Source organism: Alexandromys fortis, unplaced genomic scaffold (genome assembly GCF_014885135.2).
Source record: "Alexandromys fortis isolate MF-2015 unplaced genomic scaffold, M_Fortis_MF-2015_v1.1 scaffold_82, whole genome shotgun sequence".
In the NCBI taxonomy this organism is placed as follows: domain Eukaryota; kingdom Metazoa; phylum Chordata; class Mammalia; order Rodentia; family Cricetidae; genus Alexandromys; species Alexandromys fortis.
Window position 1 is genome coordinate 4,190,925 of NW_026067963.1, and position 27,613 is coordinate 4,218,537.

The 27,613-nt window shown below is 41.8% G+C and overlaps 1 protein-coding gene across 1 annotated transcript; it reads left to right on the plus strand.

Annotated features, from left to right (window-relative positions):
• The first annotated feature begins 979 nt into the window (after window positions 1-979).
• On the plus strand, window positions 980-27,613 carry Pcnx4 (pecanex 4). Its single transcript, XM_050153567.1, has 11 exons — window positions 980-1,142; window positions 8,385-9,127; window positions 11,342-11,521; window positions 11,791-12,290; window positions 12,512-12,612; window positions 12,733-12,852; window positions 15,771-16,134; window positions 17,321-17,424; window positions 17,826-18,844; window positions 19,696-19,882; window positions 22,904-27,613. Exons 2-11 carry the CDS (start codon window positions 8,430-8,432, stop codon window positions 23,153-23,155), a joined length of 3,525 nt encoding a protein of 1,174 aa, XP_050009524.1. The 5' UTR covers window positions 980-1,142; window positions 8,385-8,429; the 3' UTR covers window positions 23,156-27,613.

The following is a 27,613-nucleotide window of genomic DNA, read 5'->3' on the forward strand; positions in this document are numbered from 1 at the left end:
TTTTTTTTTTTTAGATGTAATGTTATTGTTCACTTAATAACCCACAACATAATAAGTTAAAACTGTCTCTGGTAAATTCACTGTTATAAGGATATAGTTGATAATGTCCCAAATATTATACAATTAAGAGTAAAAACATGCCGGATGGTGGTGGTACACGCTTTTAATCCCAGCACTCAGGAGGCAGAGGCAGGAGGATCTGTGTGTTCAAGACCAGTCTAGTCTACAGAGTGAGATCCAGGACAGCCAGGGCTACACAACACAGTGAAACTCTGCCTCGAAAAACAAACAAAAAGAGTAAAAACTTTTGAGTTGAGCTCGTGTATATAACAAATACACACATTAAGTTTCAAATGTTTTGAGAATCACCAGTATGTGATTCGAAAGTAGTCACACGTTGGTAAGTTGGAACCAAGACTTGCTGTGGTCATGAACTTTCATTTTGTAAACGGGAAAAGGCAGTGTTATGGTGCAAGAAAACAAAGGTATTCTGGTTTCAAATCTAAGTCGAATAGGGCACATAGAATCATTTAAAAGCATTTAGAATGACCTTAGTTTTGTGGTCATTAATGGAGGTCTCAGGACCCTAGCAGACTGGATTCCTATTACACACTTCAGTCTGCAAATCTTGGAGATCCTAGGCTACCAAAATGGTGGTCGAGCATCTATCCAGCCTTGAAGCTCCCAGAGCAGGAACGTCTCGTCTCCGAGACAACCACGTTCCTGCGTCTGGGCGTGGCCCGGGTGAGAACACAGTGGTGGTAATTAGGAGGTTCAAAGACCTGAATGGCCGGCGGGTCCCAGCGAAGCCCGCAGCTCTAGGCCCGCTCGGTCCCGCAGGGAAGAAACACCGCCCACCGGGCTTTGCTGCTCGGTGCACAGGAACCCTCCTCCCGCAGGGTCACGGCGACGGGGGCGGGGCGAGACGCACGGGCCCGCCTCCGAGCGCGCGTGCGCACTGCCTTCTGGGAGGCGCGAGCGCAGTTGATGTTAGCCATGGAAACGCGAGCGGTCCTGGAGGCCCCGGGTCAGCTGCTGGTGCCGCCACATCCATCGTCGGGCGGGAGCTCCCAACCGACCTCCCCAGGGGAGATGTGGTCCCGGGACGCCCTCGCGTCGCCTTTCCCCTCGGGCGACTCCAGGTAATGTCCGTCCTAAAGATACCTGGGACTTCGTTACAGCCTTAGTTTCCACGCCTGGGTACTACCCGGTTCTTTCAGCTTTGAGTACCACAACAAACGCCTTCCGCTTTTTAAATGGAATTGTTGCTCTTTTTAATGTCCAGGGTGAACTGTGTTGATAGAGGTAGCGACCCGGTGTGGTTTTAACTTGTTTGAGAGTATTTTGCAGCCCGTGGAGCTGCATTTTTCCTCTGAGAGGCCTTGCGAAGTGGAGAGTGGCCCTTTGGCCCTGATGAGGGCTGAGCACGTTCCCCTTATCAAAGTCAACCTGTGCCCCTTAGGTAGAGTTCACTATTTCTTGGTTTTCTCCGTCTCAAACCCTCTTGCCCCAAATTTGTTCATTTTTGGCCGCCTGGGTGAGTATAGCTCGTTTCTCAGGTTTTTCTCTCTCCAGAGACCAGAATTTACTTAAATGAGTCCCATTCCCGTTTGTTCTGGATTAGGCCTCTGAATTATCTGCTGGGCCTCTTATTTCCCCCTGACTCATTTTTCACTATTTTTCCCCATCAAGTTCCTGCGTTTCGAGAGAACATTCACACTTCTGTCCGTTCCCATCGACACCCTGTCACCCGTCGTTTCTCAACAGCATCCAGTTCAGATACTGCCATTTCACTAATTAAGTTTGGGGCCTCTCTACAAGTTTTGCCTGTTCTCCCTAGAGAGATAGATAGATGCCCGTTGGTTATTAACTGCTGTGGATAATCTTGAGCAGGGAACTTTTTCATCTTCCTCTATAGAGACCTCCTTGAGATACAACTCATTGCCTGGAGTATACAACTGTTGGTTTCAAATATATCGACAGAATTGCACAACCATCACTACAGTCAATTTTGGAACTATTTGATTACCTCCAAAAAACAAAAATCCTTGTATTTTTGGCTTTTTCTCTACTTACCCTGATATTCCTGTGCACATTAGTTCTATGCAACCACCAGTCTATTTTGTCTCTACAGATTTATTCTAGGTGTTTCATATAAACAGAACCTTAGAATATGTGCTTCGAATGCGTGCACTAGTTTCTCTCACCTAGAGGAGTGTTCACGTTCCCCATGTCGGAGCTGTGTTACTTCATTATTGTTTGTTATCTTATAAGAGTCTGTTATGCAGATGGACTTCTTATTGATCCATTTAGCCACTGATAGACATTGGGTTTTCTTTCCCTTTTTAGCCAGTAATAATATACTGTGTACATTTTGCATACACTTTTGTGTAGGCATTTTTTCATTTCTCTTGGATATAATGCCTGGTAGTGGACTAGGTGGGTCACATGTTAATAATTCCATTGTTTAGCCTTTTGAGAAACTGCCAGATTTTTCCAAGGCTTGGTACCACTTTACACCCCCACCAGATACATTTGAGGTTTTAAATTAACCTCACCAATTCTTGCTTTTGTCTTTCATTTTCACTTCAGCCAATCAAGGGAATTCAAAGCATCTCATGGTAGGTTTGGTTTGCATTTCCTTATATGAAGCTTCATTCCCAACTCCATCTGGCCCATCACCCAGAAATTGTCAGTTCTTATTCCTAGTTCATCTTTTAAAAGTCAAGTTGTATTTTCATCACTGGATTGGAAGAATTCATTATGTATTTTAAGTGCAAATCTCTAATTATAACCCTTTACCTTCTGTAGATTGTTTCCCTTCCCTGATGGTGAGGGACTCTTGAGTGTTCCTCCTCAAGTGAGGTGCCAGTGCCCTCACACTGGCTTAGTGTCAGGTTTTACTTTGCACATTCCTTTCAAGTCCACATTCAAGAATCCGCAAAGCAAACTTTGCTTTTGTTTGACAATAAGTTGGCATGACTCAAAAACTTAGTTTGTCACTAGTTAACATTGTGTCTTAGTTGTCAGTTTCCTTGGTTCTCGGTCTTTAGTACAGTTATTCCCTGCACTGTGTGTGCGTTATAGTTACCCGTTAAATGTCTGTCGTTTAAAGGGCCCTTGAAGAGTTTAGAGTTGTTCATGGTGTGGCATCCAGCTAGGATCCCCAGAGCATGGACAGAGCTAGACTGGCAGCTGCCGCTGTAGCTCAGGGTTCCAGGTGGCGCACTCGGCAATTACACTGAACTATCTCCAAACCAGCCGACTCTCCACGTCTCTGTACTTTGGGAACCGCTCTAGTGGTGGCAGATGACTCTACTAAGAAATGGAGAATTGAGTTGTTTCATGGTTTTTGAGTACACTGGTATGGGTCATTTTATTTCTATACTGATCATAAAGTTTTGTTTTGAAAATTAGTAAATGCATTGAAAAAGTAAAACTTTTGTATATTTTCTTTCAAATTTTTTGAAATGGAGCATGTTAGAGTATTGTATTCATAGAATAATAATGTGACAGATTAAAAAAAAACTCAATGAAATCCAGACAATTGCCAAAAATGCCATTTAGGTATTCGTTTGTTCTTCTGGCCTTAGAGAAATGTATGTGTGTGTGCACATGCGCATATTCAAACTACTACTTTTTGTTGTGTTTTTCTTTGTTCCAAGGAATTTTAGTCAGTATCCTATGGTTGCTGAGCTGTAGCTTTGTTAACTAGGAATTCCCTCACAGCAGATTGCCAGTTTGTACCATTCCTTACCCCTGTGGGAACTTTGTGACTCAGATTCCAAACACAGCAACGTCTCGGAGTCTGCTTTTTTTGGCTGTCTTTCAAAGTAGCATATGGAGCGAGCATATGGCCCACATCAGTGCTGTGGGGCCATCTTCATCACAGCTTTTGTTTCTGCAGGCTTGAGCTATTTTTATTTGAGCATGCTAGAGGTAGGGGCCACACGAACGTTACTGCCCTTCTGGGGACCTACCGTCCTTCAGAAGCATATGCCAGATTGTTTTCAGGGAATGAGGTTAGTTTTGATTATATTTATAAATAATCCAGGTTAGCATTTAGAATATTTCTCCACATAAATGTAATTGGTGGTACCTCAAAAGATATTTTAAATTCTTAAATCTTTTAAACTTCTATGGTCTAGAATAAAAATTAGAAGTTAACGGGACTGCTTATTATATACTTTTTGTCATAGTGATCATGAATTGTTAGGAAATAGACATCAACTTTTAAAATCTTTACAATATTATTTAAAAATATTTATGATTTAAATCAGTTTTTATGTCTGACATTCTGCCTATCAGATTTCATAATTTTTTCTTTGTGTACATCTGTATGCCATATTTCCTTGCCTGAAGGAAATATGAAGTCTTCACTTCCCTGATGAAGAGATTAAAATATAGTATAGTTTAAGGAAGGAATTACAGTTGTACTTCTTTGTAACATCTTATTCCTGCCATTTCTTGCCCACAAGAAAGCTAACTGTGTAATCTCCCTTACACCCAATCCTGTTGCTTTGTTATTTTGGGATAACCTTCTTAGGCAGAGTCTTGCCTGAGCCAAAAATATTATCAATAGCAATCATAACTTATTCCATAAAAAGAGATACCTTCCATGTTTCAAAACAGGGAGCAAGCAGTTTATGAATTTAATATTTTGATTGGAACAAAATACAATGCAAGAAGGCTCAAAAATGGCAAACTCTGCATTCCTCCCTTAGAACAGGAAGGTATCTTGTTTTTCAACTTGACCCATCTTACTTAAGCAATGCCATTAACATACACACAGTTCTGCATACTGAGGTACTCTGCTGTGTTTGTTTTCACATAGGTCTTTCCATGTTTCTCTGCTGACAGTTGAGTATTTTAAAAGGTTCAGAACTACTGGAGTGTTGAAATAGGAGCGGCAGGGCTGCGTCCCCGGCACCCGGCCGCCTGCATGGCTAGTTTATACCCAGAAATAATTACACGGAAACTGTATTCTTTCAAACACTGCCTGGCCCGGCTAGGTCCAGTTTCTTATTGGCTAGCTCTTACATATTGTTCTAACCCATTTCTAATATTCTGTGTAGCCCATGAGCTGGCTTACCAGAGAGGATCTTAACCTGCGTCTGTCTGGAGTGGGAGCATCATGGCGACTCCTCTCTGACTCAGCTTCTTTTTCCCAGCATTCTCTCCTGTCTACTCCGCCTACCTAATTTTCTGTCCTATGAGGGCCGAGGCAGTTTCTTTATTATTACAAGACCCACCTCCATCACTGGAGGGAAAATCAATGTGGTTGGGATCAGAAATAACCAGCTTTATATGGTTTCACTTTTCTGTTCTTGTTTCCTGACTCCTCTCATGGGGCAAGAGGAGAGTTTTCTTAACTCCATAGAGAAAACTTAGATACTTCAGACTTTAAAGTCCTGACCGTCCAATGAAGTTCATGTTCTTGACTAGTGGCATCTGCTATAGATAACTCATGCTAGCATGTTTACCCCATCTGCAGGAGTGTGACCTTTAACCCTTTGACGCTAGGAGACTATTCCAGAATGCCACACTTAATGTCACTGAGGCAGATAGGCTTTTACCGAGGGGAAGGTGCAGAAAGAACCTTAGAGTATTAAGGTTCCTGTCTTAGTCAGTATTCTGTTGCTGTGAATAGATGTGGTGAGCTCAGCTCTTATAAAAGAAAACATTTAATTGGGGTGGCTCAGAGGTTTAGTCCATCATCATCATGGCGAGTGGCATAACAGCATGCACGCAGACGTGCTGCGGAGGAGCTGGGAGTTGTACGGTGAGCAGCAGGCACTGTCTGGACCTGACTTGACTGTCTGAAACCTCAAGCCCACCCCCAGTGACACACTTCTTCCAGCAAGGCCACACCTCCTTCAACAAGGCTACACCTCCTAATAGTGCCACTCCCTGTGGGCATTTGGGGACCATTTTCATTCAAACCATCACATTCTACTCCCTGGCCCCCACAAGCTTGTAGCCATAACATAGTCTATCACAGTATCAGTACTGTTTGAAAATCCAAACTTCCGAGTCTCTTCTGAGACTCATGCAGTCTTTTAACTATAATTACCAGTGAAATCAAAATGAAAAAGCAGATGGCATATGTCTAATGGCACAGAATGTACATGGTCATCCCAAAAGGGAGGAAAGGGAACATGATGAACAAATCCTGGACTAAAACAAGACCAAAGCCAGCTGGGCAAACTCCAGACTCTGCATCTCCGTGTGTGATGCCAAAGAGCTCTTTAGACCTCCAGCCCCGTTGAGCTTTGTTGGCCACAGCACACTTCTCTCTCTCTCTCGGGCTAGCTCCGCTCCATCAGCAGCTGGCATCTCCAACATCTTGGGGTCTCCAAGGCAATCCAGAGCTTCACACAGTGGCTTCTCTTGGCCTCCATTCAGGGACACCCTGCCACATGCCTGACCTCCGTGGCCTTTTGTAGTTGTAGAAGGAGATTCTATAATCCCTTTCTGGTATTCTTGACTCTAAAGCCAGAACCGTGTGGATGAATTTGCCAAGTTCTGCTTGCTGGGACTGGAATATATACCCCCCCTCATTCAAATTCTTTTTTACCAGCTTTCTCTTTTCAATGGTTTCCGTCATTGCCTAAACTGGGCTGTCCTGGCACTTGCACTGTTAGACCAGGCTGGTCTCAAACTCAGAGATCCACCAGCTTTTGACTTTAAGTGCTGGGATTAAAGGTGTTCACCACCACGTCCAGCCCTAAACTTTTCTTTAATTCCTCTTCACAAATTGAAAGCTTAGCTATGTGGGATCTGAAGTCACCACTCCCTTCATTCCACTCAGAATCAGGATTTTCTTTAATTTTTTTTTTTTTTTTTACAGTTCCTGGTGCCCCTTTTCTCCTCAAGTTGCTTGCTTGCCCAGCTTGCTCCTTTTCATTATAGATCTGCATAAACATGGCCACTGATAACCAAGCAACACAGTTAATACTAGGCTGTCTGGATGTCTCCTCTGCCAAAGCTGTTATTCCATAACTTTTCAATTTAGCCTCAAGCAGACTTTTTTTCCCACAAGGGCAGAAAACAGCCAAAATATAGCTAGAATAATCTCTAGAGCACATACATTCTTCTCTGACACCTCTTGACCATGCCCCCACAGTTCAAATCACCTTCAGCACCACTACTAATAAGTCCCATTAAATCTCGCTTAAAGTGTCCAATCACTTCTCTAGTCCAAAGTCCTCAAGTGTTCCATATTCCTCCAAGCAAAAACATAGTCATATTCAGGCCTATCACAGCAATACCCCAGTCCCTGATTTCTTTCTTAGTTATGGTTTCTGTTGCTGTGAAGAAACATAATGACCACAGCAGTTCTTATAAAGGAAAAAATTTCATTGGGACTGACTTACAGTTGAGAGGTTTAGTCCATTATCGTCATGGTGGGAAGCGTGGTGGCATGTACACAGACAAGGTCCTGGAGAGAGAGCTGAAAGTTCTGTATCCACATCTGCAGGCAACAGGAAGAGTGACACTGGTCTGGCTGGAGCATCTGAAACCTCAAAGCTCACCCCCAGTGACACACTTCCTCCAGGAAGGCCACAGCTCCTAATAGTGCCACTCATTCCCTATGGGGCTACAGGGGCCATTTTCATCCAAACCACTACAGTATCACTCTGCTGCCCTATTATCTTGTGATGGACCAGGCTGTACTTGGTAAAGGCTACGCATGGTTCTGCACAGGACGAAGGACAGTTGACTGAAGTTGTAAGAACACAGATATTTATAGTTTATAGAGCATCCTAACTGTGCAACAAACAGGCACTGCCTGACACAGATTAGTTGGATTAGTTTAAAGGCTATTTTAAGGCTTGTAAGTTTTCTTAACTATCAGATGATCCACTGAAGTAATATTTTTCTAGTTGATCTAGTATCAGGCAACTGGCTTTGTTGTTTGGTTTTTATTTTTGTTTTACTTTCAGAATAAGCTCTTGAGGACAAGTGAATTTAATCCACTGCACGTGGTACTTAAGATTTTTATTGTCTTTGAGAAGAAATAACCAAAGCAGGGCTTCTCTGTGTGGTTATGATAGAAAGTAAATTTCTGTCCTAGAACTCACTCTGTAGACCAGGCTGGTCTCAAACTCAGAAAGATTCACCTGCCTCTGCCTCCTGAGTTCTGGGATTAAAGGCGTGCACCACCACACAGCCCATGAATACGGTTTCTTAGGAAAGCAAGTTAGCATGATTATTTTGGGAAGAGAACAAACTTAGTATCAATTATGTTGTAAGGTTGAGAAGGAATCAAGGTTAGAAACCCTGCCTGTAAAGGAACTAGGGAAGTCAGGTAGAAATATGGGCTGTTTCCTCCAGGTCTTCAGGATCGTGTTGTTAAATGGTCATTTGTTTTTTCTTCATAGATACTTCTGATTATGAAAAAGATGTGACTTTCAGACCAATCGTGAATGGGAAGTATGAGTCCAGATGTTCCTCTACTAAATGATTACAAACAGGACTTCCTGCTGAAGCGCTTTCCACAGACTGTTCTTGGAGGCCCTCGACTCAAATTAGGCTATTGCGCCCCTCCTTACATATATGTTAATCAGATTGTGCTCTTCCTGATGCCATGGGCCTTAGGTGGAACAGGAACACTTTTGTACCAGCTGGACATCCTGAGAGACTACTCGGCAGCGGCTCTCTCAGGAGGACTCATGGTAATCACGGCATCTGTCATCCAGCTCACAAGTTTGTATGCCAAGAACAGATCTGTGGTGGTCAAAAGGGTGATAACCAGGGACATCCTAGCAGAGGAGGACGAACACGAATTTACAAGCTGTGCTGGCGCTGAGACCGTGAAGTTTCTGATTCCTGGAAAAAAATACGTCGCCAATACAGTTTTTCATTCTATCCTTGCTGGGTTGGTATGTGGTCTTGGAACATGGTATCTGCTCCCAAACAGAATAACCTTGCTGTATGGCAGCCCTGGGGCGACCGCTGCGCTTTTTGTCTTTGGGTGGATAACACTTTGCATAGGAGAATATTCGCTGATCGTAAACACGGCCACAGAGACTGCAACATTTCAGACCCAGGATACTTACGAAATCACTCCTCTCATGCGACCACTTTACATTTTCTTCTTTGTTTCGGTGGACCTTGCACACAGGTAAGAACGTAGAGCATACTTAATAACTTGCTTTGTTTCTGCATGTACTGGCAAGAGAACTTTTCTTAGTGTTGACTGATGAGTCAGCGAATCAAAAGTTAAGACCAAACCATTGCGATACTTGGGTTATCCCTTTTGGAATGATCGCTATAAAATATTCATATTATAAAGAAGTAGCTAAATCTTACTGAAGAACCAAAACATAGCAAAACTGTTTCCAGTTTTATCTAAAGATAGCAGAGAAGGCTGAAGAGATGCAGCCCCTAATAACCTTTTCTCTCCTCCCTTCTATGTTGTGATAAGGGTAAATGGCTCTCCATGAATTTTATATTATGGAAAGCAAGTGTTAAATCTGCAATGCTTACCTCAGAGACGAGATTTATCTGAGGAAATGGTACACATTGATAGCCTCTTAGCCTCTGTGTGGGCATGGTTTATTTCTTGGCAAGTGGATCTTCAGGTGTAAAGAACTTAAAATATTTTTTAATTAATTTATTTATTTATTAAAGATTTCTGCCTCCTCCCCGCCACCGCCTCCCATTTCTCTCCGCCTCCCTCAATCAAGTCCTCCTCCCTCATCAGCCCGAAGAGCAGTCAGGGTTCCCTGCCCTGTGGGAAGTCCAAGGACCACCCACCTCCTTCCAGTACATGCAGTAGGATCAAAGAACCCATTGCTATTGTTCTTGGGGTCTCAGTAGTCCTCTATTTTTATAGTTATAATCTCAAAACTTTTTTTAATCCTAGGAAATTTCTGTCACATTATCAGAAACATTAAATACTTTCCCATATAAAGTAATTAGCTATAGTAACCATCTTTAGGAGGTCATGTGTGGAGCAGAATGATCAGTATTTGGTTAATTATATGTTTACATTCACTTATATAATATCATAATTGTATATAATATCTGATAAATATTGTTGCTAACACGTTGCTTTTTAAGAAGAAAAATATTCCAAAATAGAACTTGATTTTGTAAAACATTTCCTGAGCACGGTTATTCTCATGCAGTTCTGCTCTCGGGTGTATTTTGGAGAGGAAGGTTGTCTTGAAAACAGACTAACCAGGTGTCCTTTGCCACCTGTAGGCTGTCATGTGTAGCTTGATTCTTTTTGTTAATTGGGGCGTTTCTTCTCAGAATGGAGTATATTTTCTTTCCAATTCCAGCACCGGAAAGAGGGTCCTCTAATTTAGCATATTAACCTTGTGCTTGTTTGCTTCCTACTTACAACAGTTTGAAAGAAGAACCCAGAGTGTGAAGCGGTGTGTGACTGGCTAGGCCAGGCATGCCCTTGAGTGAACATGTGTAGATCATGGCTATAGTGATAGTTACCGTGTGCTTGCTGCATTCGGTAATTTACAGACTTGGAAACCCTGTAAGCGGAAGTCTGGCCTTTGTCTGTGATTCTCAACAGCTCAGGTGTTCGAGTGCAATCCTGCTGTACGTCTGGGTCTTAGTTTTTCTCCTGAAAGTCTCTCTTACTCCATGAGTCCTGTCACCTGATTAGCCCCTTGACATAGTGTTTGATCATGTTTATTCTGAAAAATTAGCAGTAGGTTGAGAATGGTTTCCCATGTTTTGAATTTTTATTAAACAATTTAAATCTGTTTTGTTATGTTTAACTCCAAATATTTTCCTGAGTATCAATTTCTTCATTTTAAGAGGGGCCTGCCCTTGCTCTGAGGAGACTGTATTATACAAATATGTCTTAAATCCATAACATTACTGGTCTAAAACAGAAGAGTATTATTAATGCTAGTCAAACTCCCAGTGACCTGTCATCACCTAAGCTGCTCACTGCTGTTATCTATAGTGACTTCAGAGTCTGAGAGGGACAGTGGCAGAGCGAAGAGAAGAAGGGAACTGCCATTAAGTGCATGTTCCTACAGCTTCAGCTCTCCAGAGTTACTTATGGTTATGAAGAATCACTGGTAGGATTTCAGCTAACGTAGATTTAGGGGGAGAATGTGTTCCAGCCTCATGTATTCCGTTTTTAAAATCTCTGCACTCAGTGTTACAGATGGCTGTATTAGTTTCTTTCTTTGCATATTTGAATGCACACATCTGTAAAGCTTGTGCTCAGCTGAGGAGACTGCTGGTTTAGGACGCAGCTGTCTGGGAGTAGGGCCTTTCCTGGACACTTGCTTTGTGATATGTGCTATTTTGTGGATCGATTTGTACTTCGTATGACTTAAGTATTTTCTCTTTCTTACAGGTTTATTATAAATACAGCAGCTCTAGAGCAAATGAATCAGATTTTGCACATCTTGTTTGTGTTACTGCCTTTCCTGTGGGCACTTGGGACTCTGCCGCCCCCTGACGCGCTTTTCTTTTGGGCAGTGGAGCAGGTTTTAGAGTTTGGTCTCGGAGGCTCACCCATGTCGACTCACCTACGGTAAGTTGCTTTACGTTTTGAAGTTTGATGTAACTTCTGTTTTCACTTTCTCATTATTTATTTATTGTGGTGTGGGGAGGTGAGTGCCCATGGCTACCATGGCACTTACGGGAGTCAGTTTGCTCCTTCCACCCACCCTGTGGCTCTACAGATGGAGCTCAGGACAGCGGCAGCAAGCACCCTTACCCCCTGAGCCATCCTGCTGGTCAGAGGTCAATTCTTAGTAACAGATTCCTTTCAAGTAAATCTTCTGCCTTCTTTTCCTGCAGGCTATTGGTAATGTTCTTCGTCTCTGCTGGAACGCCCGTTGTGTCCTACTTCATCCCCAGCACCGTTGGTGTGGTTCTTTTCATGACTGGACTTGGGTTCTTACTGAGTCTTAACCTAAGTGACCTGAGTTTGGCCTTCAGGCACAGAGTGGGAAGCAGTTGTGAGGCTTTCCCAGGCTGCTGTGGATCTGGATTCGGGAGGAAGGAATGCCTGCTGGGCGTGGCTATGCTGGGCGTGGCTCTCCTGGAGGCGGGACTGCTACATCATTACACCAGCTTCTCACCCATTTCCAAAAGCAGCGCTCAGTCCATCGTGGGCTATGTTTTGATGGCGCTATTTTCAATACTGTGGATACTGAGAGAAACTCAAAGCATCTACGTCTTTGGAATTTTCCGAAACCCTTTCTATCCGAAGGATGTACAAGCTGTGTCTTTATTCTTCAAGAAACAAAAGAAGCTCCTGAAGGTTGGGGTTGTCAGATGGATCTTGCTAACTCTAGGTAGGAGTTACAGTCTGCTGACTCTTACAAAGGGTCGTCAGAAAAGAACCCTCAAGTGTATGTAGCATGCCTGATGCTCTTTATGTTTCGTTTTCGTTATGCTTGTGTTAGTAGTTTGTTCATTGAGTGAATGTACTCCTGAAAGCAATTTACCAAGGTAAAGTGTGGCAGGAGATTCTGCAGTAATCAAACTCGCCTCGATTTTGTCTGTTTTGCTCTAGTATCACCTTTGGCTATGGTGGCCTTCCTCGCACTGGACAGCTCCTTACACGGGCTACACTCTGTGTCTGTCTCCGTGGGATTCAGCAGGGCCTTCAGAACGGTAATCCCAGAATGCCTTGCATGCCACTCCCTGGGCCTGAGTGTAATGGTGGTCTTTAGAAACAGTTTGCTTAGATTAGCAAATTCTACCTGAGGAAAGTGGATCGTTTATGTTCTGTAGGTGTGGCAGAACACAGAAAACGCTTTGCTAGAGACTGTGATCGTATCGGCAGTGCACGTGGTGTCCGACACAGACTGCTGGTGGAACAGGAGCCTTGATACGGGAACTAGACTGCTATTGGTGAGTATATCAAGAGGCTCTTTGTTTGTTTGTTTACACACAGTAAAGCTCATCTATTTGAAGGCTTTTTACTCAGTGGTATATATTCAGAGAAATGCAGCCATGATTGCAATCTAACTTTTCAATATTCCACATGTTTCCATTAATGTTATTATGCTTGTGTTCTCCATCCCCCCTTCCTATCATCTGTATCTGTTCCAGATCCAGCCTCCAGGTTCTGGATCAATAACCTGAATGGTGTCGTAGGATGTGTGGTCCCTACCTGTTTTCTTCAGTTTTTAGCATGCTCTCAAGGTTCACTCCTATAGCATGTACAGGTACTTCTTTGTGGTCAAGTACATTCCAGTGTGTCCATGTACCATGCTTGCTTCATACACCCATCAGATGATAGATGTTTAAGTTTCTGTTTTCACTGTTGACAAATATTACTGTGAGCATTTATATACATATTTTTGTGCAGATGTGTTTTTATTTCCCATGGAGATAGGGTGGGTGGGTGGGTGGGTGGGTGGGTGGGTGGGTGGATGGATGGATGGATGGATACATAGAAATCTGGTCATCCGCCTTTCACATTTCAGGCTACTGGCACATTGCTTTCCAGCCTGACTCTACCATTTTGGAAATACACTGTTAACAGTATATGAGGTTTTCCCAGCTGCTCCACATTCTCACCAACACTTGTTACCTGCTATTTTTATTATGACCATATTCATGGTGTAAAGTGACATCTTGCAGTGATTGTTGTTGTTGTTTTGTTTTATGTTGGGAAACAGGAAAATGTTCACTTGAAGAGAAAAAGCAGGCATTTCATGAGGAACCTGTTCAACCTTCATTAATATGTCAGTCTTCTATCAGTCAGCATCCTACATAGATGTTCCCTGTCTTAGAGAGTGCCCTTCATGACTCAGCAAGTGTTCTTATCATGAAGGGGCTAGATTTATCAAATGTTGCTTCTGTGTTTCTTTATGTAGTGTGATGTGTTGGGTTTTGATTGCTAAACCAGCTTTATATTCCTAAATGGTCATGCAGTCCAACCTTTTTCATCTGTTGGGGTGGTACTGAGTTGGCTAATACCAATTACCTGTGTTCTCAAAATATATATCTACACCATGTGTATGCATGTATGTGTGGCTACCTTTCCTTGTGATAGTGTCTGGTTTACATATCAGGACCATGGAAAATGAACTTAAAAGTATTGCATTCACTTATGTTTTTGGGAAGAGCTGGTAAAAAGATTGGTAGTGATCATTCTTAATGTTTTATAATATCCAGTAAATATTAATATTTAAATGTTTTATAGTTGATAGTATTTTATAATATTGAAGGCATCCAAAACTTAGCTGTTCTGTGTGAATAGTTGGGGAAGTCATTATTTTCAGTTGTGTGCCCACTGGCAAGTCCATCAGGCTCCAGTGGAGAGTTCCAAACTCAGTGTCACACAGATGTCCCAGATGAAACTCAGGTAACAAAACCAAAAGTTGTGACTGTGGGGTAAAGATTTATAGGGAAGAATTGGGGCTGATGGCATGGGAGGAGATAAGAGAGGATTGTGGGAATGTAATCAGAATGCATTTGTACATATATAAAATTGTCAAAAAGAAAATTAATTAACTGAAAAAATAGCAGTAACTCAAAATACCACTTAGCTGATTACATCATGTTGAGTCATAAATTTTAATAATTGCACTACATTTTAGAAATGAAGTATCTCTAACTAGCAGACCTATATTTCAAATATAAAACACGAGTTTAGTCTTAGTTAATTCAGTGTAGTCTAATTCAATCTTTTGTTGTCAATCTAGTCTTTTCCCTCTTCAATTAGCTTCAGTAAGTCAGTTTTCCTATAGTTTATCCTAGTCACATAATTTAATAGCTTGTGAGAAATTATTTACCCATAAGATTTAAGTGATATAGTATAACTTAGTTTTGTTATTGTTGTTATGTTTTGGTTTTGTTTGGAGAGGGGCTGGTTTTTTGAGAGACAGAGTTTCTCTGTAGCTTTGGAGCCTGTCCTGGAACTAGCTCTTGTAGATCAGGCTGGCCTCGAACTCCCAGAGGTCTGCCTGTCTCTTCCTCCCGAGTGCTGGGATTAAAGGAGTATGCCACCACTGCCCAGCTTTTTTAAGACCAAACTTGGGTTGACTACTAGCCTCCTTGGTGGAGTGATGTGTTTGCATGAAAGATTCCAAGTGTACACAGAACCAGCTAGTGCCAGCAGGGGTCTGTCTGCCTAACCTCTCAGGAGGTGGAGGCCAAGAGAGGCAGGAGTGCAAGGTCATCTTCAACTGCATAGCAAGTTTGAGGCCAGCCTGGGCTACATAAGATCCTGCCTCAAAAAAAAAAAAAAAGAAAAGAAAAGAAAAGAAAAGAAAAAGAAAGAAAGGAAAAGAAAAGATAAAACTTATTGTGATGTTTTGAAGGAAAGTGGTCCCATAGGGACCACTATTAGGTGTGGTCTTGTTGGAGTAGGTGTGGCTTTGTTGGAGGAAGGGGTGGGCTTTGAGGTCTCAGATACTCATGTCAGGCCCAGTGCCTCACTCTCTTCCCGCTGCCCGCCAGTCTGGATGTAGAACTCTTGACTTCTCCAGCGCCCTGTCTGCCTGCGCTTTTCGCCATGATGATAATGGACTAAACCTCTAAACCTGTAAGCCAGCCCCAATGAAATGTTTTTTTGTTTTGTTTTGTTTTTATAAGAGTTACCATGGTCATGGTATCTCTTCACGGCAGTAGACACTTACAAGTGTAGTTTCTTATTTATTAATTTTGAGGTTGCACAAAATTATAACAAGGAATGGCTTGCTAGGACTGTTCCCTCAAAATACTGAGGCAGTAATATAATTATTATGTTTTTTCCTTATGTGATTTTTGAATTCATAAGGCATTTGCTAAGCCAAATAATAATTTTTATTTATCCACAGATTGGTATCATGCGGGACCGTTTGCTTCAGTTCCTCACTAAATTGCAGTTTGCAGTGACGGTGCTTCTGGCATCGTGGACAGAAAAAAAACAGCACAGGAGAACAACCACCACTCTGTGTGTCCTCAACGCTGTGTTCGCGCCCCTTGTGTTGGTTATCATAGTCCTTGCAGCGCTCCTGTCTGCTCCTCTACTGCCCCTCTTCACCCTTCCTGTTTTCTTGGTGGGGTTTCCTCGCCCAGTTCAGAGCTGGCCAGAAGCAGTGGGCAGCACAGCTTGTGTGTGCACAGACACAGTGTTCTACCACCAGATGATCCCCAGCTTGACCGCAAGTCTGCAGGATGCAATGGCAGCAGGAAGTTTGGGTGAGTGGTGGGCTGTGCTCAGGAAATTCTTACTCATACAGTTGAGGTACCAAAAAAAAGAAGAACAAAAAGCAAAAATTCCTTTTGGTCCAACCATAAAACAGGTGCTAGTACTTTGATATGTAGGCAGAGACTAAATATCAGATGGAATTATATCTCTGCTGCTTATTTGGAGGTTAAATTATAAAATAAAAATACTTAGGGAAAATTTCATTAGGGTGATTTGACAGCTTAAAAGGAAAACATTTGCTTAAATTAACTCAGGTGACGGGCTCGCCACTGAAGCCTAGAAACACCTTTCTGCTTAGAATTTCCACCCGCTTCTGATGAATTTCTGTCAGACGGGTGCCATAGGGTCGTCCATAGAAGGAAGCCAGCTGCTTGTGTGAGTCACCCTGCCTCAAACATCCCAGAACGAGACCTGTCAAGGAAAGCAGGTGTGCTGTTTGCACAAACCGTGAGCGTGAACAACAGAGGAAGGTCCTCACTCTCCAGCTGCCACTCAGAGTCCCTGCAAGCAGGCGTTTCAGAGGATGGCAGCCAGCCCTGCTGAGTTCACCCATCAGTCCCACAGCTAAATGAGGAGACTTACAAAACCCAGGTCCCACAACTATTACTTCTAATAGCAAAGACATGAAAGTACCGGAACTGTTTAAGGAAAGGAATCTTAGATCCAGCTGTGTTCATCCAGTGGCCTCCAGCGGCTGTGAATGAACTGGAGCTGGTTGCAGTCAGCATGAATAAGTCTCGGAGGACTGTGTTGAAAGAGGACCTCAGCTTTAAAAATAGCCATACATCACAAATGATGTAAATTCTGTAGAAATCTCAAAGCCATAAACACTGTTCTAGTTTATCTTTCCGATCACTGTGGAACTGGCTGGCCTACTTTTCATCCTTTCCCTAATGCCTGATGTATGGCAGCATTTTATTCCAAAGTTTCCACCTGGTCATTTTTCTGACAAACATGTCCTAAGTTTTTCTGTGTTGTCTCTTCTGAGTGTTCCTTAAGGGTTAGACACCTCATGACAGGCAGTGGGTTCTCCTTTCTATTCTTGACCTAGTGATGGACAAAGTCATTGAAATAGGGGTCTAGATATTTAATTTTAAATGTTCATAGAAAAAATAAAACAAGCTCAGAGAGTTATTTCTTTTCCCTTTCCCCCCTCCCTTTTCTAATTTCTTTTAGGTCTCCTCCTCCCTGGCTCTCATTACTTGGGCCGTTTTGAGGATCGTCTAATATGGATAATGGTCTTAGAGCGTGGCTATCCTTACTGCTGTGTTAATGTGAAGGTCAGTAACACTTGAACATTTCCCAGTGGTTTTTATAGGGCATGTGTACAATTTTCCCTGTTATGTACACATCAAACTATTACTTAGCTTGGAAGAAGCGGATCTTAGCCGATGAAAATCCCAGATGATTTCTAAAGGTATTTATAATAAGCACATGCTGATGGCTGGCTCGTGCTGATTGCATACTAAAATGTAACAAAAGCCGACATTCTTTTCTAGTCTTTTTCAAAATTTATTATTTTATGATGTGTATGGATATTTCGCCTGCGTGTGTGCCCACGTGCATGCCTGATGCTTACGGAGATAAGAAGAGGGCATCAGATCCCCTGGAAACCAGAGTTCCATTGCACTCCCTGGGTGAGAGACAGTTGTGAACCCAAGTGCTTCTCTTTCCTCTTTAGGGGTTAGAATTACAGGAAACATCTTGCCACACTGCTGAAGCCCAGAGAGTGGACGAAGTGTTTAGAAGTGCTTTTCAGCAAGAAGGCCCACAAATTAATGAGCACTTGGGCAATGTCCTGACCCCGTGTACTGTTCTGCCTGTGAAGCTGTACTCTGATGCCAGGAGTGTCCTATCTGGCATCATTGATTCTCATGAAAATTTGAAGGAATTCAGAGGTGACCTTGTTAAAGTGCTCGTGTGGGTGCTTATGCAGTACTGTTCTAAAAGGCCCAGCACTCAGGAGAATAGTCACCAAACTGAAAAGACCAGCGGAGCCTTACCGGTGGCCCTGCCTGCCTTGAACACTCCACCATGCCCAAAATCCCTGGAAGACTCAGACAGTTTAAATTCAGACACTTTCCATGACTGGTCTGATGATAATATTTTTGATGATGAACCAGGAATCAAAAACAGAAAAGAAAAACTTCAGCTCAAAGATCTAGCAGGTACAACTCTGCCTATTCCAGGGTCAGTAGACTCCCAGGGTGCAGATGATCATTCTTCAAGCACAGGTCCCAAAAATGATCTTTTTAGGACGGTTTTACTGGGCTTCCCTGCTGTCGACAAGGGCCAGCGAGAAGACGTGGCATACATCCCTCTCGTGGAGTTCAGTTGTTCACAGTCGCACTTGCTAAGTTTACCTGAAGAATGGAGATCTAACTGTACACCACACTCCAGAATAAGGGAGGCAAGCCCCTTGTTTCCAGAAGACTGGTATCAGTTTGTTTTAAGGCAATTGGAATGTTTTCACTCAGAAAAGTCAAGTGTGCTGGAAGACATCGCAAAGGATAAAGCTCTGAAGGCCTTGTATGTCCATACAGTGATGGCGTGCTATATTGGTCTGTTTGGAATAGACAACGTGGCACCTAGTCCTGGACAGATAGTAAGAGTCTACAATGGTGGCTTACCCTGCTCTGGTGCCTTGGATTGGCTCTCAGAAAAGCCAGATCTGTTCCAGCTAGTTCGGAAAGCATTCAGGTAACTCACTTTGATTATACACAAGTTATTCCTTTTTTTCACTAGAAGATTCTTGCATTTATAATTTTTATTGCTTTCATAAAAATAAAGAAAAGACTTGGTCTATAGTATGATTGAGTTAGAAACAATTTAATTTCTACATTTCTGATTTTGTGTAGAGAATTTTTTTTTTTAGACAGGACTCCTCCACATAGCCCTAACTCTGTCTGTGCTAGACCAGGTTGGCCTTGAACTCACAGAGATCCACCTGCCTCTGCCTCCCAAGTGTTGGGATTAAAAGGCGTGTGCCACCACCACCCATCTGTTTAGAGAATTTTTAAAATATGACTCCTTGCACTCCCTGGATGCCTTCATTTCAGCTGATTGCATGTCCCCCTCATTTTGTTTGTTTGGGGTTTTGTTGTTATTTTTGATTGTTTGTTTCTGTCAGCGTTGAGGATGGAACCTGCATATCCTGCCTCCACCTCCAGAGTGCTAGTGTTATAGGCCTAGCTTACATGGTGCTGGGGATTGAACCCACGTTTTGTTGTTGCTAGGCAAGTACACAGCAGCCGAGCTCTGTCTCCAGCCCCATGTCCCTCAGTTTTTATCTGAAATGGATGATTTTATCTTGGGAGAGACTGGCTGTTGAGACATGTCCCAAACTGGCCCGGAGCTCATTCTGGAGAGCTAGGAATGATGACCTGGTCACCGTGCTCCCACCTCTTCCGTGCTGGCCATTAAATGTACAACTAGTGTTGGCTTAACATGGGATGCTTTCACTTCAGAGACTTAAAAATAGTCAACAAATACCTTGCCTCTGTAAAGTTTACTATAAATGTTCTGAAATTGTTTGGGTTTCCATTTTTTAGGTATACACTGAAACTAATGGTTGATAAAGCAAGTTTGGGTCCAATAGAAGACTTTAAAGAACTGACCAACTACCTCAGAGAATACGAGAGGGACTGGTACATCGGTTTGGTATCTGAAGAGCAGTGGAAGGAAGCAATTCTAGGAGAAAAGCCATGCTTGTTTTCCCTGGGGTATGAGTCTAGTATGGTAAGTCATTTCCATGTATAAACCTTAATGTTTGGAAAAGGTAGAGTGTTTGAACTGATAAATGGCATGACATTCCAGCTGTTGATAATGTTAACGAAAGTTGCAAGGCATTCATAATTATGACTGTGTAATCCAGTAGTGTAATCTAGAATAGCTGGTTCATTTCCTTTTGGCAGCCAAATAGGGGGCTATTGAAAATATTGAGTAATTACTGCACAACAGCTGATCTATAAGACAGCTAGTGTGTGTGATCTGCTGTAGTATAGTTGATAAAATACTTTGTAGGTTTTTTTTATGCCCAGTTCAAGTGTAAGAATTACCACTTTAGTTCTAACCCCAAGAAGAGAAGTTAACTTGTGGGTGGCAAATTACTTCTTTTGCTGACATATATGCTTCATTTGAATCACATTCAACCGTTGATAGTTCAGAGCTTCTTCAAATAGAGGACTTTTAAAAATACTTACTCTTGTTCTTATTACATTTTAATGTATCTTTATTGAACACAATATGGAAAATTGAATGTTATGAGCCTATTTTGGGTTTTAGGTCTGTCTAGCACCATGGCAAGAATAAAAGTAATTCGGTGTATATGTTGCCAACAAAAATGATTTTTAAAAATTACCTTGAAAGTGTATAACCCTAAGGCATATAGCAAATAAGGAAACATTAGTTTAGAAAACTGTATTGAAAACCATTATTAAAAAATAGCAAGAAGCCAGCATTTGAAGCTCATCCTGTTGCCTCCTTTCTCAGTGAGATGGGAACTGCATTAGACTGGCACAGCCAAGAACACAGGGCTCGCCCTCCTCCTCTCTGTAACTCCAGCACTTAGGAGATAGAGGCAAGAGAATCAGGAGTTCAAGGTTATCCATGACTGTAACACAGATTCTTATTCATTCTATGTGAGGCCTGTATCAAAAAGAAAGAAAATAAATAGATAGGGTAACCAGAAGTGTGGAAATGGCTCATCAGTAGAATGTTCACCTCATGTAACAAGACCCTAAGTTTAACCTCCAGAATTAGAAAAGGAAAAACAAAACAAGCAGAAAAAGAGCACAAGTCCTGTATTTGCTGGTCTCGTGGCTTCTGAAACCCAGGATCTAGAAACCTGAGGGGGGAGGATTGCCACAAGTATGAGACCAACCTGAGCTGCAAAGCAACCTGAGACAGACAGACAGACAGACAGACAGACAGACAGAGAGACAGAGAGAGCAGAGAGAGAGAGCATGATCATCCTCTGCTACACAGAATATAGAGTTTGAGTCTAACCTGGGCTATATGAGGCCCTGCTTCAAAGCAAAACAGTATTTAAAAAATAGACTTTATATTTCAAAAGATATTGTCAGAAAGTGAAAACACAACCCAGAATGGGAAAAATAACCACATATCTCATAAAAGGTTTGTTACTATAATATGTAAGTATGCCTGATCGAAGATGGACAAGAGCTGTACATACCCTTCTCTGAAGATACACAGTGACACACACACACACACACACAAGTGTACTATATCATTCATGTTGGGAACCAATTCAAAACTATAATAAAATTAGGACTAGGGTATGTGACTTAGTGGTAAAATTGCTTGCCTAGCATGTGTAAGTCTCTGGGCTTGATCTCGAGCAGTACCCTAGAGAAAAACATTTTACTGTACAATTATGGCTAAAATTAAAGGTCAAATAATAAGTCTTGACAAGGATGTGAAGAGATTAGAACCGTTATACACTGATGTTGGGAATATACAGTCACTTTGAGAGATAGTCAGGTAATTTCTCAAGTAGTTGCTCATGGACCGATTGTATGATCCTGCAGTTGATGCTGTAGAGGAACAAAAGCGTAGGCTGACACAAAAACTTGTACACCCATGTTTGTAGTGTTGTTCTTAATGGCTTAAGAGGTGGATGCCATCCAGCTATGCAAGAACAGATGATGGGCATTTTATGGCATGTTCGTAGCCATGGAAACAAACAAAGGACAGCTCAAGTTTCAAGGGCCGTAAACTGAACAGGTCGAGTCATTGTGGTTGCTTAGCGGAGCAGAAGGAGGAGCGAGGCAAGTGACAGCTGGGAACACAGTGTTTATTCTTGAGGCCATGAGAACTGTTCTCAGACTAACTGTGGTAGTGACTGTGCCCTGTGATGCCCAAGGGACCTCGGATTATAAATTAACAGTTGAGATGAGCAAAGCGTGCCGAAATCAAATTACTTCTCACTAAAATTTAATGAAATGGAGCCTGGCTGAACAATTGTCCACTGTGATGATTAATCTTGATTGTCAGCTTAATGGGCAACAGAATCACTGTGGAAACAAACTTCTGGGCATGTTCCTGCTGCCAAGACATCCTTCAACCTTAGCCAGAACAAACCTTTTTTTTTTTTTTGGTTTTTTGAAGCAAGGTTTCTCTGTGTAGCCTGACTGACTGTCCTGGAACTTACTCTATAAACCAGGCTAGTATCTAATTCAAGAGATCTACCTGCTTCTGTTCCCTGAGTGCTGGGATTAAAGACAGAAAGATTTGTTTGAGTATTTTATTCATATGAGTTCTCTATGTCCATGTATGCCTGCAGGACAGAAGAGGGCATCAGATCTCATTATAGATGGTTGTGAGCCACCATGTGTTTGCTGGGAATTGAACACAAGATCTCTGGAAGAGCAGCCAGTGCTCTTAACCACTGAGCCATCTCTCCAGCCCCAACTCTTCCTTTCTTAAATTGTTTTTTATCCTGTATCTAGTCATATCAATGAGAAAATAGCAGCTCTATCCACTAACATTTACAGTTGTGTCGTGCCACGTGACATGATGGATGGGTCAGACTCATAAAAGACTAAGTAACTGCAGTTTTGTTGTCGTAGTAATAAAGTGACATTTTTATTCTCATGTTTATTTAGAGAGCTAAGAAAATGGGTGATTCTTAATTCAAAAGCTAAGCAACCCCTGTGTATGTTAAAAGGCCAATTCCTACTGTTCTGTGGTGGGCAGCTTTGCTTTATGTTTGTTAACCTTCCCTCCCTGCACTTCCAGGGCGTTTACACTGCGAGAGTCCTGGTGCTTCAGGAGCTCCCGGTCCACATCGGGAAGCTGAATGCTGAGGCTGTTCGAGGTCAGTGGGCCAATCTCTCATGGGAACTGCTTTATGCCACCAACGATGATGAAGAGCGTTACAGTATCCAAGCCCACCCACTCCTTTTGAGGAACCTCACCGTTCAAGCCGCTGACCCTCCCTTGGGATATCCAATTTTTTCTTCAAAACCTCTCCCTATACATTTGTGTTAGTCCATTTTTACATCGAAAGGCAAGGGCATCAGAGGAGGCCCTAGTTAAACAGAATGAGTCTGTTCTGTCATTCCTGTAGACTTTCTTCTTGCCCCAAGGATGCCTGCGAGAAAAAGCTAAGGTCTGTAAAGCTGATCTCCGCTGTCTGAATGACTCAAGCAGCAGTTCCTCTGACCTAACATGGGCAGAAGTAGTTGGCCAATATTTGTGCTGTATGAGTTCTGATAGGTTTTGGTACCTAAAGACATTTGTACAAGATTAGTTGTTTTTTACTGCTTTGCTAAAAGTCTGAAAAGTAATTAGTCTTTTTAAAAGTCAATAGGTTTATACTTATATATTTAAGAGACATTCATATCAGTGTTTTTAAATAATAATGAAACCTTTTAATGGTTAACATAACATGTACATATATTTATTTGAAATGTAGTTAAATTTTAGTATTTTTAAATACTGTTTTAACATTTAACATGGCATGAATAGTCCCATACATTGTATTCATTTTTCATATACTTCAGTTTGAAAACTGTAAGCACTTGAAATAAAATATGACCAGTAAAATCTTGTTCTTTGTGTTGGGAGAGGGGTACACATGTGTGTAGGTGCCTACACATGCTTGTGGAAGCCAGAGGTCAACCGTAGGCTGTAGAAGGAGCAGTGGGCTGCGTTCCTGCCACCCGGCTCCTGGTCACCTGGCTAGCTTATGCCCTGAAATAATTACATGGAAACTGTATTCATTGAAACACTGCCTGGCCCATTATATCTAGCCTCTTATTGGCTAACTCTTACATATTTATTTAACCCATATCTAGTAATCTGTGTGGGGTCGTGGCTTACTGGGAAAGTTTCAGTGTGTCTGACCTGGCAGCTGGCTCCATGGCGTCTTCCTGTCTCTGCTTTCTTCCTCCCACAATTCTGTTCTGTCTTTCCTGCCTACCTATGTTCTGACCTATCAGACCTTTATTAATTCTTTATTAATTAACCAATGAAAGCAACAGATAGATAAAAGACCCTCCTACATCAGTAGGCAGTATCTCTCTCCGGGACTTGGGATTTGCTGAGTTGGCTAGGTTGGCCAGTCAATGATCCTCATCTGTGTCTACCTCACCAGCAGTGAGAAGAAATAGAAGCAGTCATCAAAAGTCTCCCAACTACTAAAAACCTAGGACCAGATGGTTTCAGCTCAGAATTCTACAAGATTTTCAAAGAAGAGCTAATACCAATACTCCTTAAATTGTTCCACACAATAGAAACAGAAGGAACATTGCCAAACTTTTTATGAGGCTACAATTACCCTGATACCCAAAACACACAAAGATATTACTAAGAAAAAGAATTACAGACCAATCTCACTCATGAACATTGATGCAAGATACTAAATAAAATACTGGTAAATCGAATCCAAGAACACATCAGAATCATGTTCCACCATGATCAAGTTGGCTTCATTCCAGAGATGCAGGGATGGTTCAACATACAAAAATCTGTCAACGTAATCCATCATATAAACAAACTGAAAAAAAAAACTACATACATGACCATCTCATTAGATGCTAAAAAAGCTTTTGACAAAATACAATATCCCTTCATGATAAAGGTCTTTGAGAGAGCAGAGATACAAGGAACATACCTAAATATGATAAAGGCAATATACAGCGAGCCAACAGAAAATGATTTCTTCCAGCAGTCCAAAACATTGCATAGGTACATTTCAAACAAGAGCCAAAATATATAATATATATGTATGTATCACAAACAGAATAACTTAAATTTGTATTGACATAAAAACCTGTACCAATGTGAAACTTTTGAAACTAGCAACAGTTTTCTATGTTAATCAATAATAATTTGTACCCAATTTCCTTTAAAGATAATAAGTATTTCTACCCCGTTGGATCTAAATGATTAAAACATATATTTTTCTTTTCCTATGAAAACAAAAGCATAATTTTCCCAAACACAATGTATCTATAACTTTTACTTTAAAATCAATGCTTTCCAAAGTACACAGGTTGGTATAATTCAACATTTTTTTCAAGCAGTATCAGGACAGAGAAGGGTTAAGATGAGAAATTGCTGGCCAGCAGAAGAGACCTTGAGTGTTATCACAGTGAAGAAGAACTTGGCTTAGAAAAGAAAAGAGGGGGAGCAGTGCTGGTGGGCACAGAGTGTCCTTGACTGCCAGGATTCCTGAAAAAAAAACAATTGTTAACTTCTCCGGCCACAATCTCAGATTCTCTGTTTAGCATCCGTGCAGGCTTTCAACTACAAGTAATCAATTCCCTGCCGCCCCATTCGCGTGAAAGTGTCTCCCTGTAGCATCACTGCCCACCTGAGCATGGACACCCCCTGCCCTCTGCAGGAGCTGCTGGCTGGCTGTGAGCCAGAGAACAACAAAAGGAGGTGGTCCTTGCCATGCCTCTCCTTAGAGAAGATTTACTTTTGGGATGCTAAATCCTGGAAATGATCCAATAAAAATGTACAGGAGGCTAGAGGCAGAGGTTGTCTGTCTCATCTCCTCCAGGACAGCAAAGAAAGTCAAGTCAGTAGACAAAAACGGACAATAATGAAAGACAAACAGGTACCAGTACCACTTAAACTTTTCAGAGACATGAACACAAAACAGCAACATAATAACAGTCAAAACACAGACCAAGACAAAGAGCACTCATCTATTCACATACACCTTTTAAAATCTTTAGACTCCTACTCCCTTCTCCAGGGAACCTGGAGAATATGACATAAAAATTGGAGATACAGGGAAACTTCCATAAAATGATCAGAATTTCATTTTCATTCTCTTGCTGCTCAGGAATGATTTACAGAGCTTAAAAGGGCAGAAAGACAATGAGTATGCACCTCTAGAGTTGAGAACTTGCTTTATTCCTTATTTGATTCCAACTACATCTACAGGAACTCCTAGAATCTTAAGACAATAATGCATTATCTTTAGAAATGACTAAGCTTAATAAAGTGTGCAGATTGTAGCTTGTTTTTAGCCTACTTACTTAGTATATGAACCAGTTTGTTCCATCAATGTAAAAAAGATTACTTTAGGACTAATTTCAGTTAATAAATCCATGAAATCTCTGAGTTGTATTTTTGTGGGTGAGATGATGTAGTAAGATGGAGTTTTCTGTTTCACCCTAAACTAGTTTAGACATCTGGCTGTGGTTTACCTGATTGAATTTATTTTATGGGCAATGTCATATCTTTAATGAAGAAAAATTTCCAAACAGTTATCAAAAACCATGAAGACATTTGGCAGCTGCAGATATTGTTGACCACAGTTTCTACTGGCTGGCTCACCTGCAGGGAGTTGTCCTGACCTGGGCCCTGGCAGTTCCTTTCTTGGAATTGTTTTTGACTTTGCTGGAACTGAGTTCATCCCCTACAGAGGCCTTGTCTAAAATGGAATTCTTTCTCAAGATGGAGTTTGCTCTGCTCCTTCACTCAGATAAGCACTGGAGAAGCCAGGAAAGCTAAACACACAGCTTACTTCTCCAACGGCATAAGGTGCACAGCTGCTCTTCCTGGAATGCTAAAGATGATGTCGTTTTACAACCTGGTGATCCTTTGCTGTCTTATGGGACAAGCTCTGCCCACATCTTCCAGGATTTTTGTTTTTATTTATCCCTTCCCCTTAAAAACCCTGACCATTGCTTCTAGACCATCAATCCATTCTTATGAGTGAGGTCACTTGTGCTTTACAACAGCCTAAGTGACATCTGAGTCATCTTACAGTCAGGTCAAACCTGACACTCACAGGTGTTATGTTCACCTCAGTCAAACTCCTTAGACTCTAAATTTTGGGCACTATCTCTGAGTCAACAGTAGCCATATTTGTGAAAGAAGCCAGTTGTACTTTGTAAGGAACCTCAATGTAAACATGTCTTAAATTGTTGCGCACTTGGGACTAAGTTAATTGTTAAAACTTTTTCCAAACTTGTGTTATGTTTAAATACGGCTAAAGTAAAATGATCTGGGCCAGACTCTAGAAGTTCTGGCCCAGTGCTGATTACAATAAAATCAGGCCGAGAGCCAAGTTTCTTTCTTATCTCACCCTGATTGTTTTCCCCTGCCTGCTGCAAAGCCAGCAGGAGAATCACCAGAGGAACTAATGTAAAAAAGAAAAACAGCCAAACATGATGATTCCTATTTGTAACCCCAGCAGTAGGGAGTTGGAGGCAGGTGGCCAGCCAGTCTAGCCTAATCAGTAACTCCAGGTAAATGAGAGCTACTGAGGAGACAGAGGCAAGCAGATCTCTGTGAGTTCAAGGCCACCCTGATCAATACACAGTGAGTTCCAGGACAGGCTCCAAAGCTACACAGAGAAACACTATCTCAAACAAACAAAAATAACCAAAAAAAAGTAGAAGCTGGAGAGATGGTTCAGTGGTTTAGAGCACTGGCTACTTTTCCAGACAATTCCAGCACCCCCAGCTCACAACTATCTGTAAC

Bases quoted from the DNA above. Each gene is read 5' to 3' on its own strand.
- Pcnx4 (XM_050153567.1), top strand. From the start codon at position 8,430: ATGGGAAGTATGAGTCCAGATGTTCCTCTACTAAATGATTACAAACAG. The intron at 12,853-15,770 runs GTGAGTATATCA...ATTTATCCACAG, and splicing joins CGGGAACTAGACTGCTATTG to ATTGGTATCATGCGGGACCG. The intron at 16,135-17,320 runs GTGAGTGGTGGG...AATTTCTTTTAG, and splicing joins AATGGCAGCAGGAAGTTTGG to GTCTCCTCCTCCCTGGCTCT.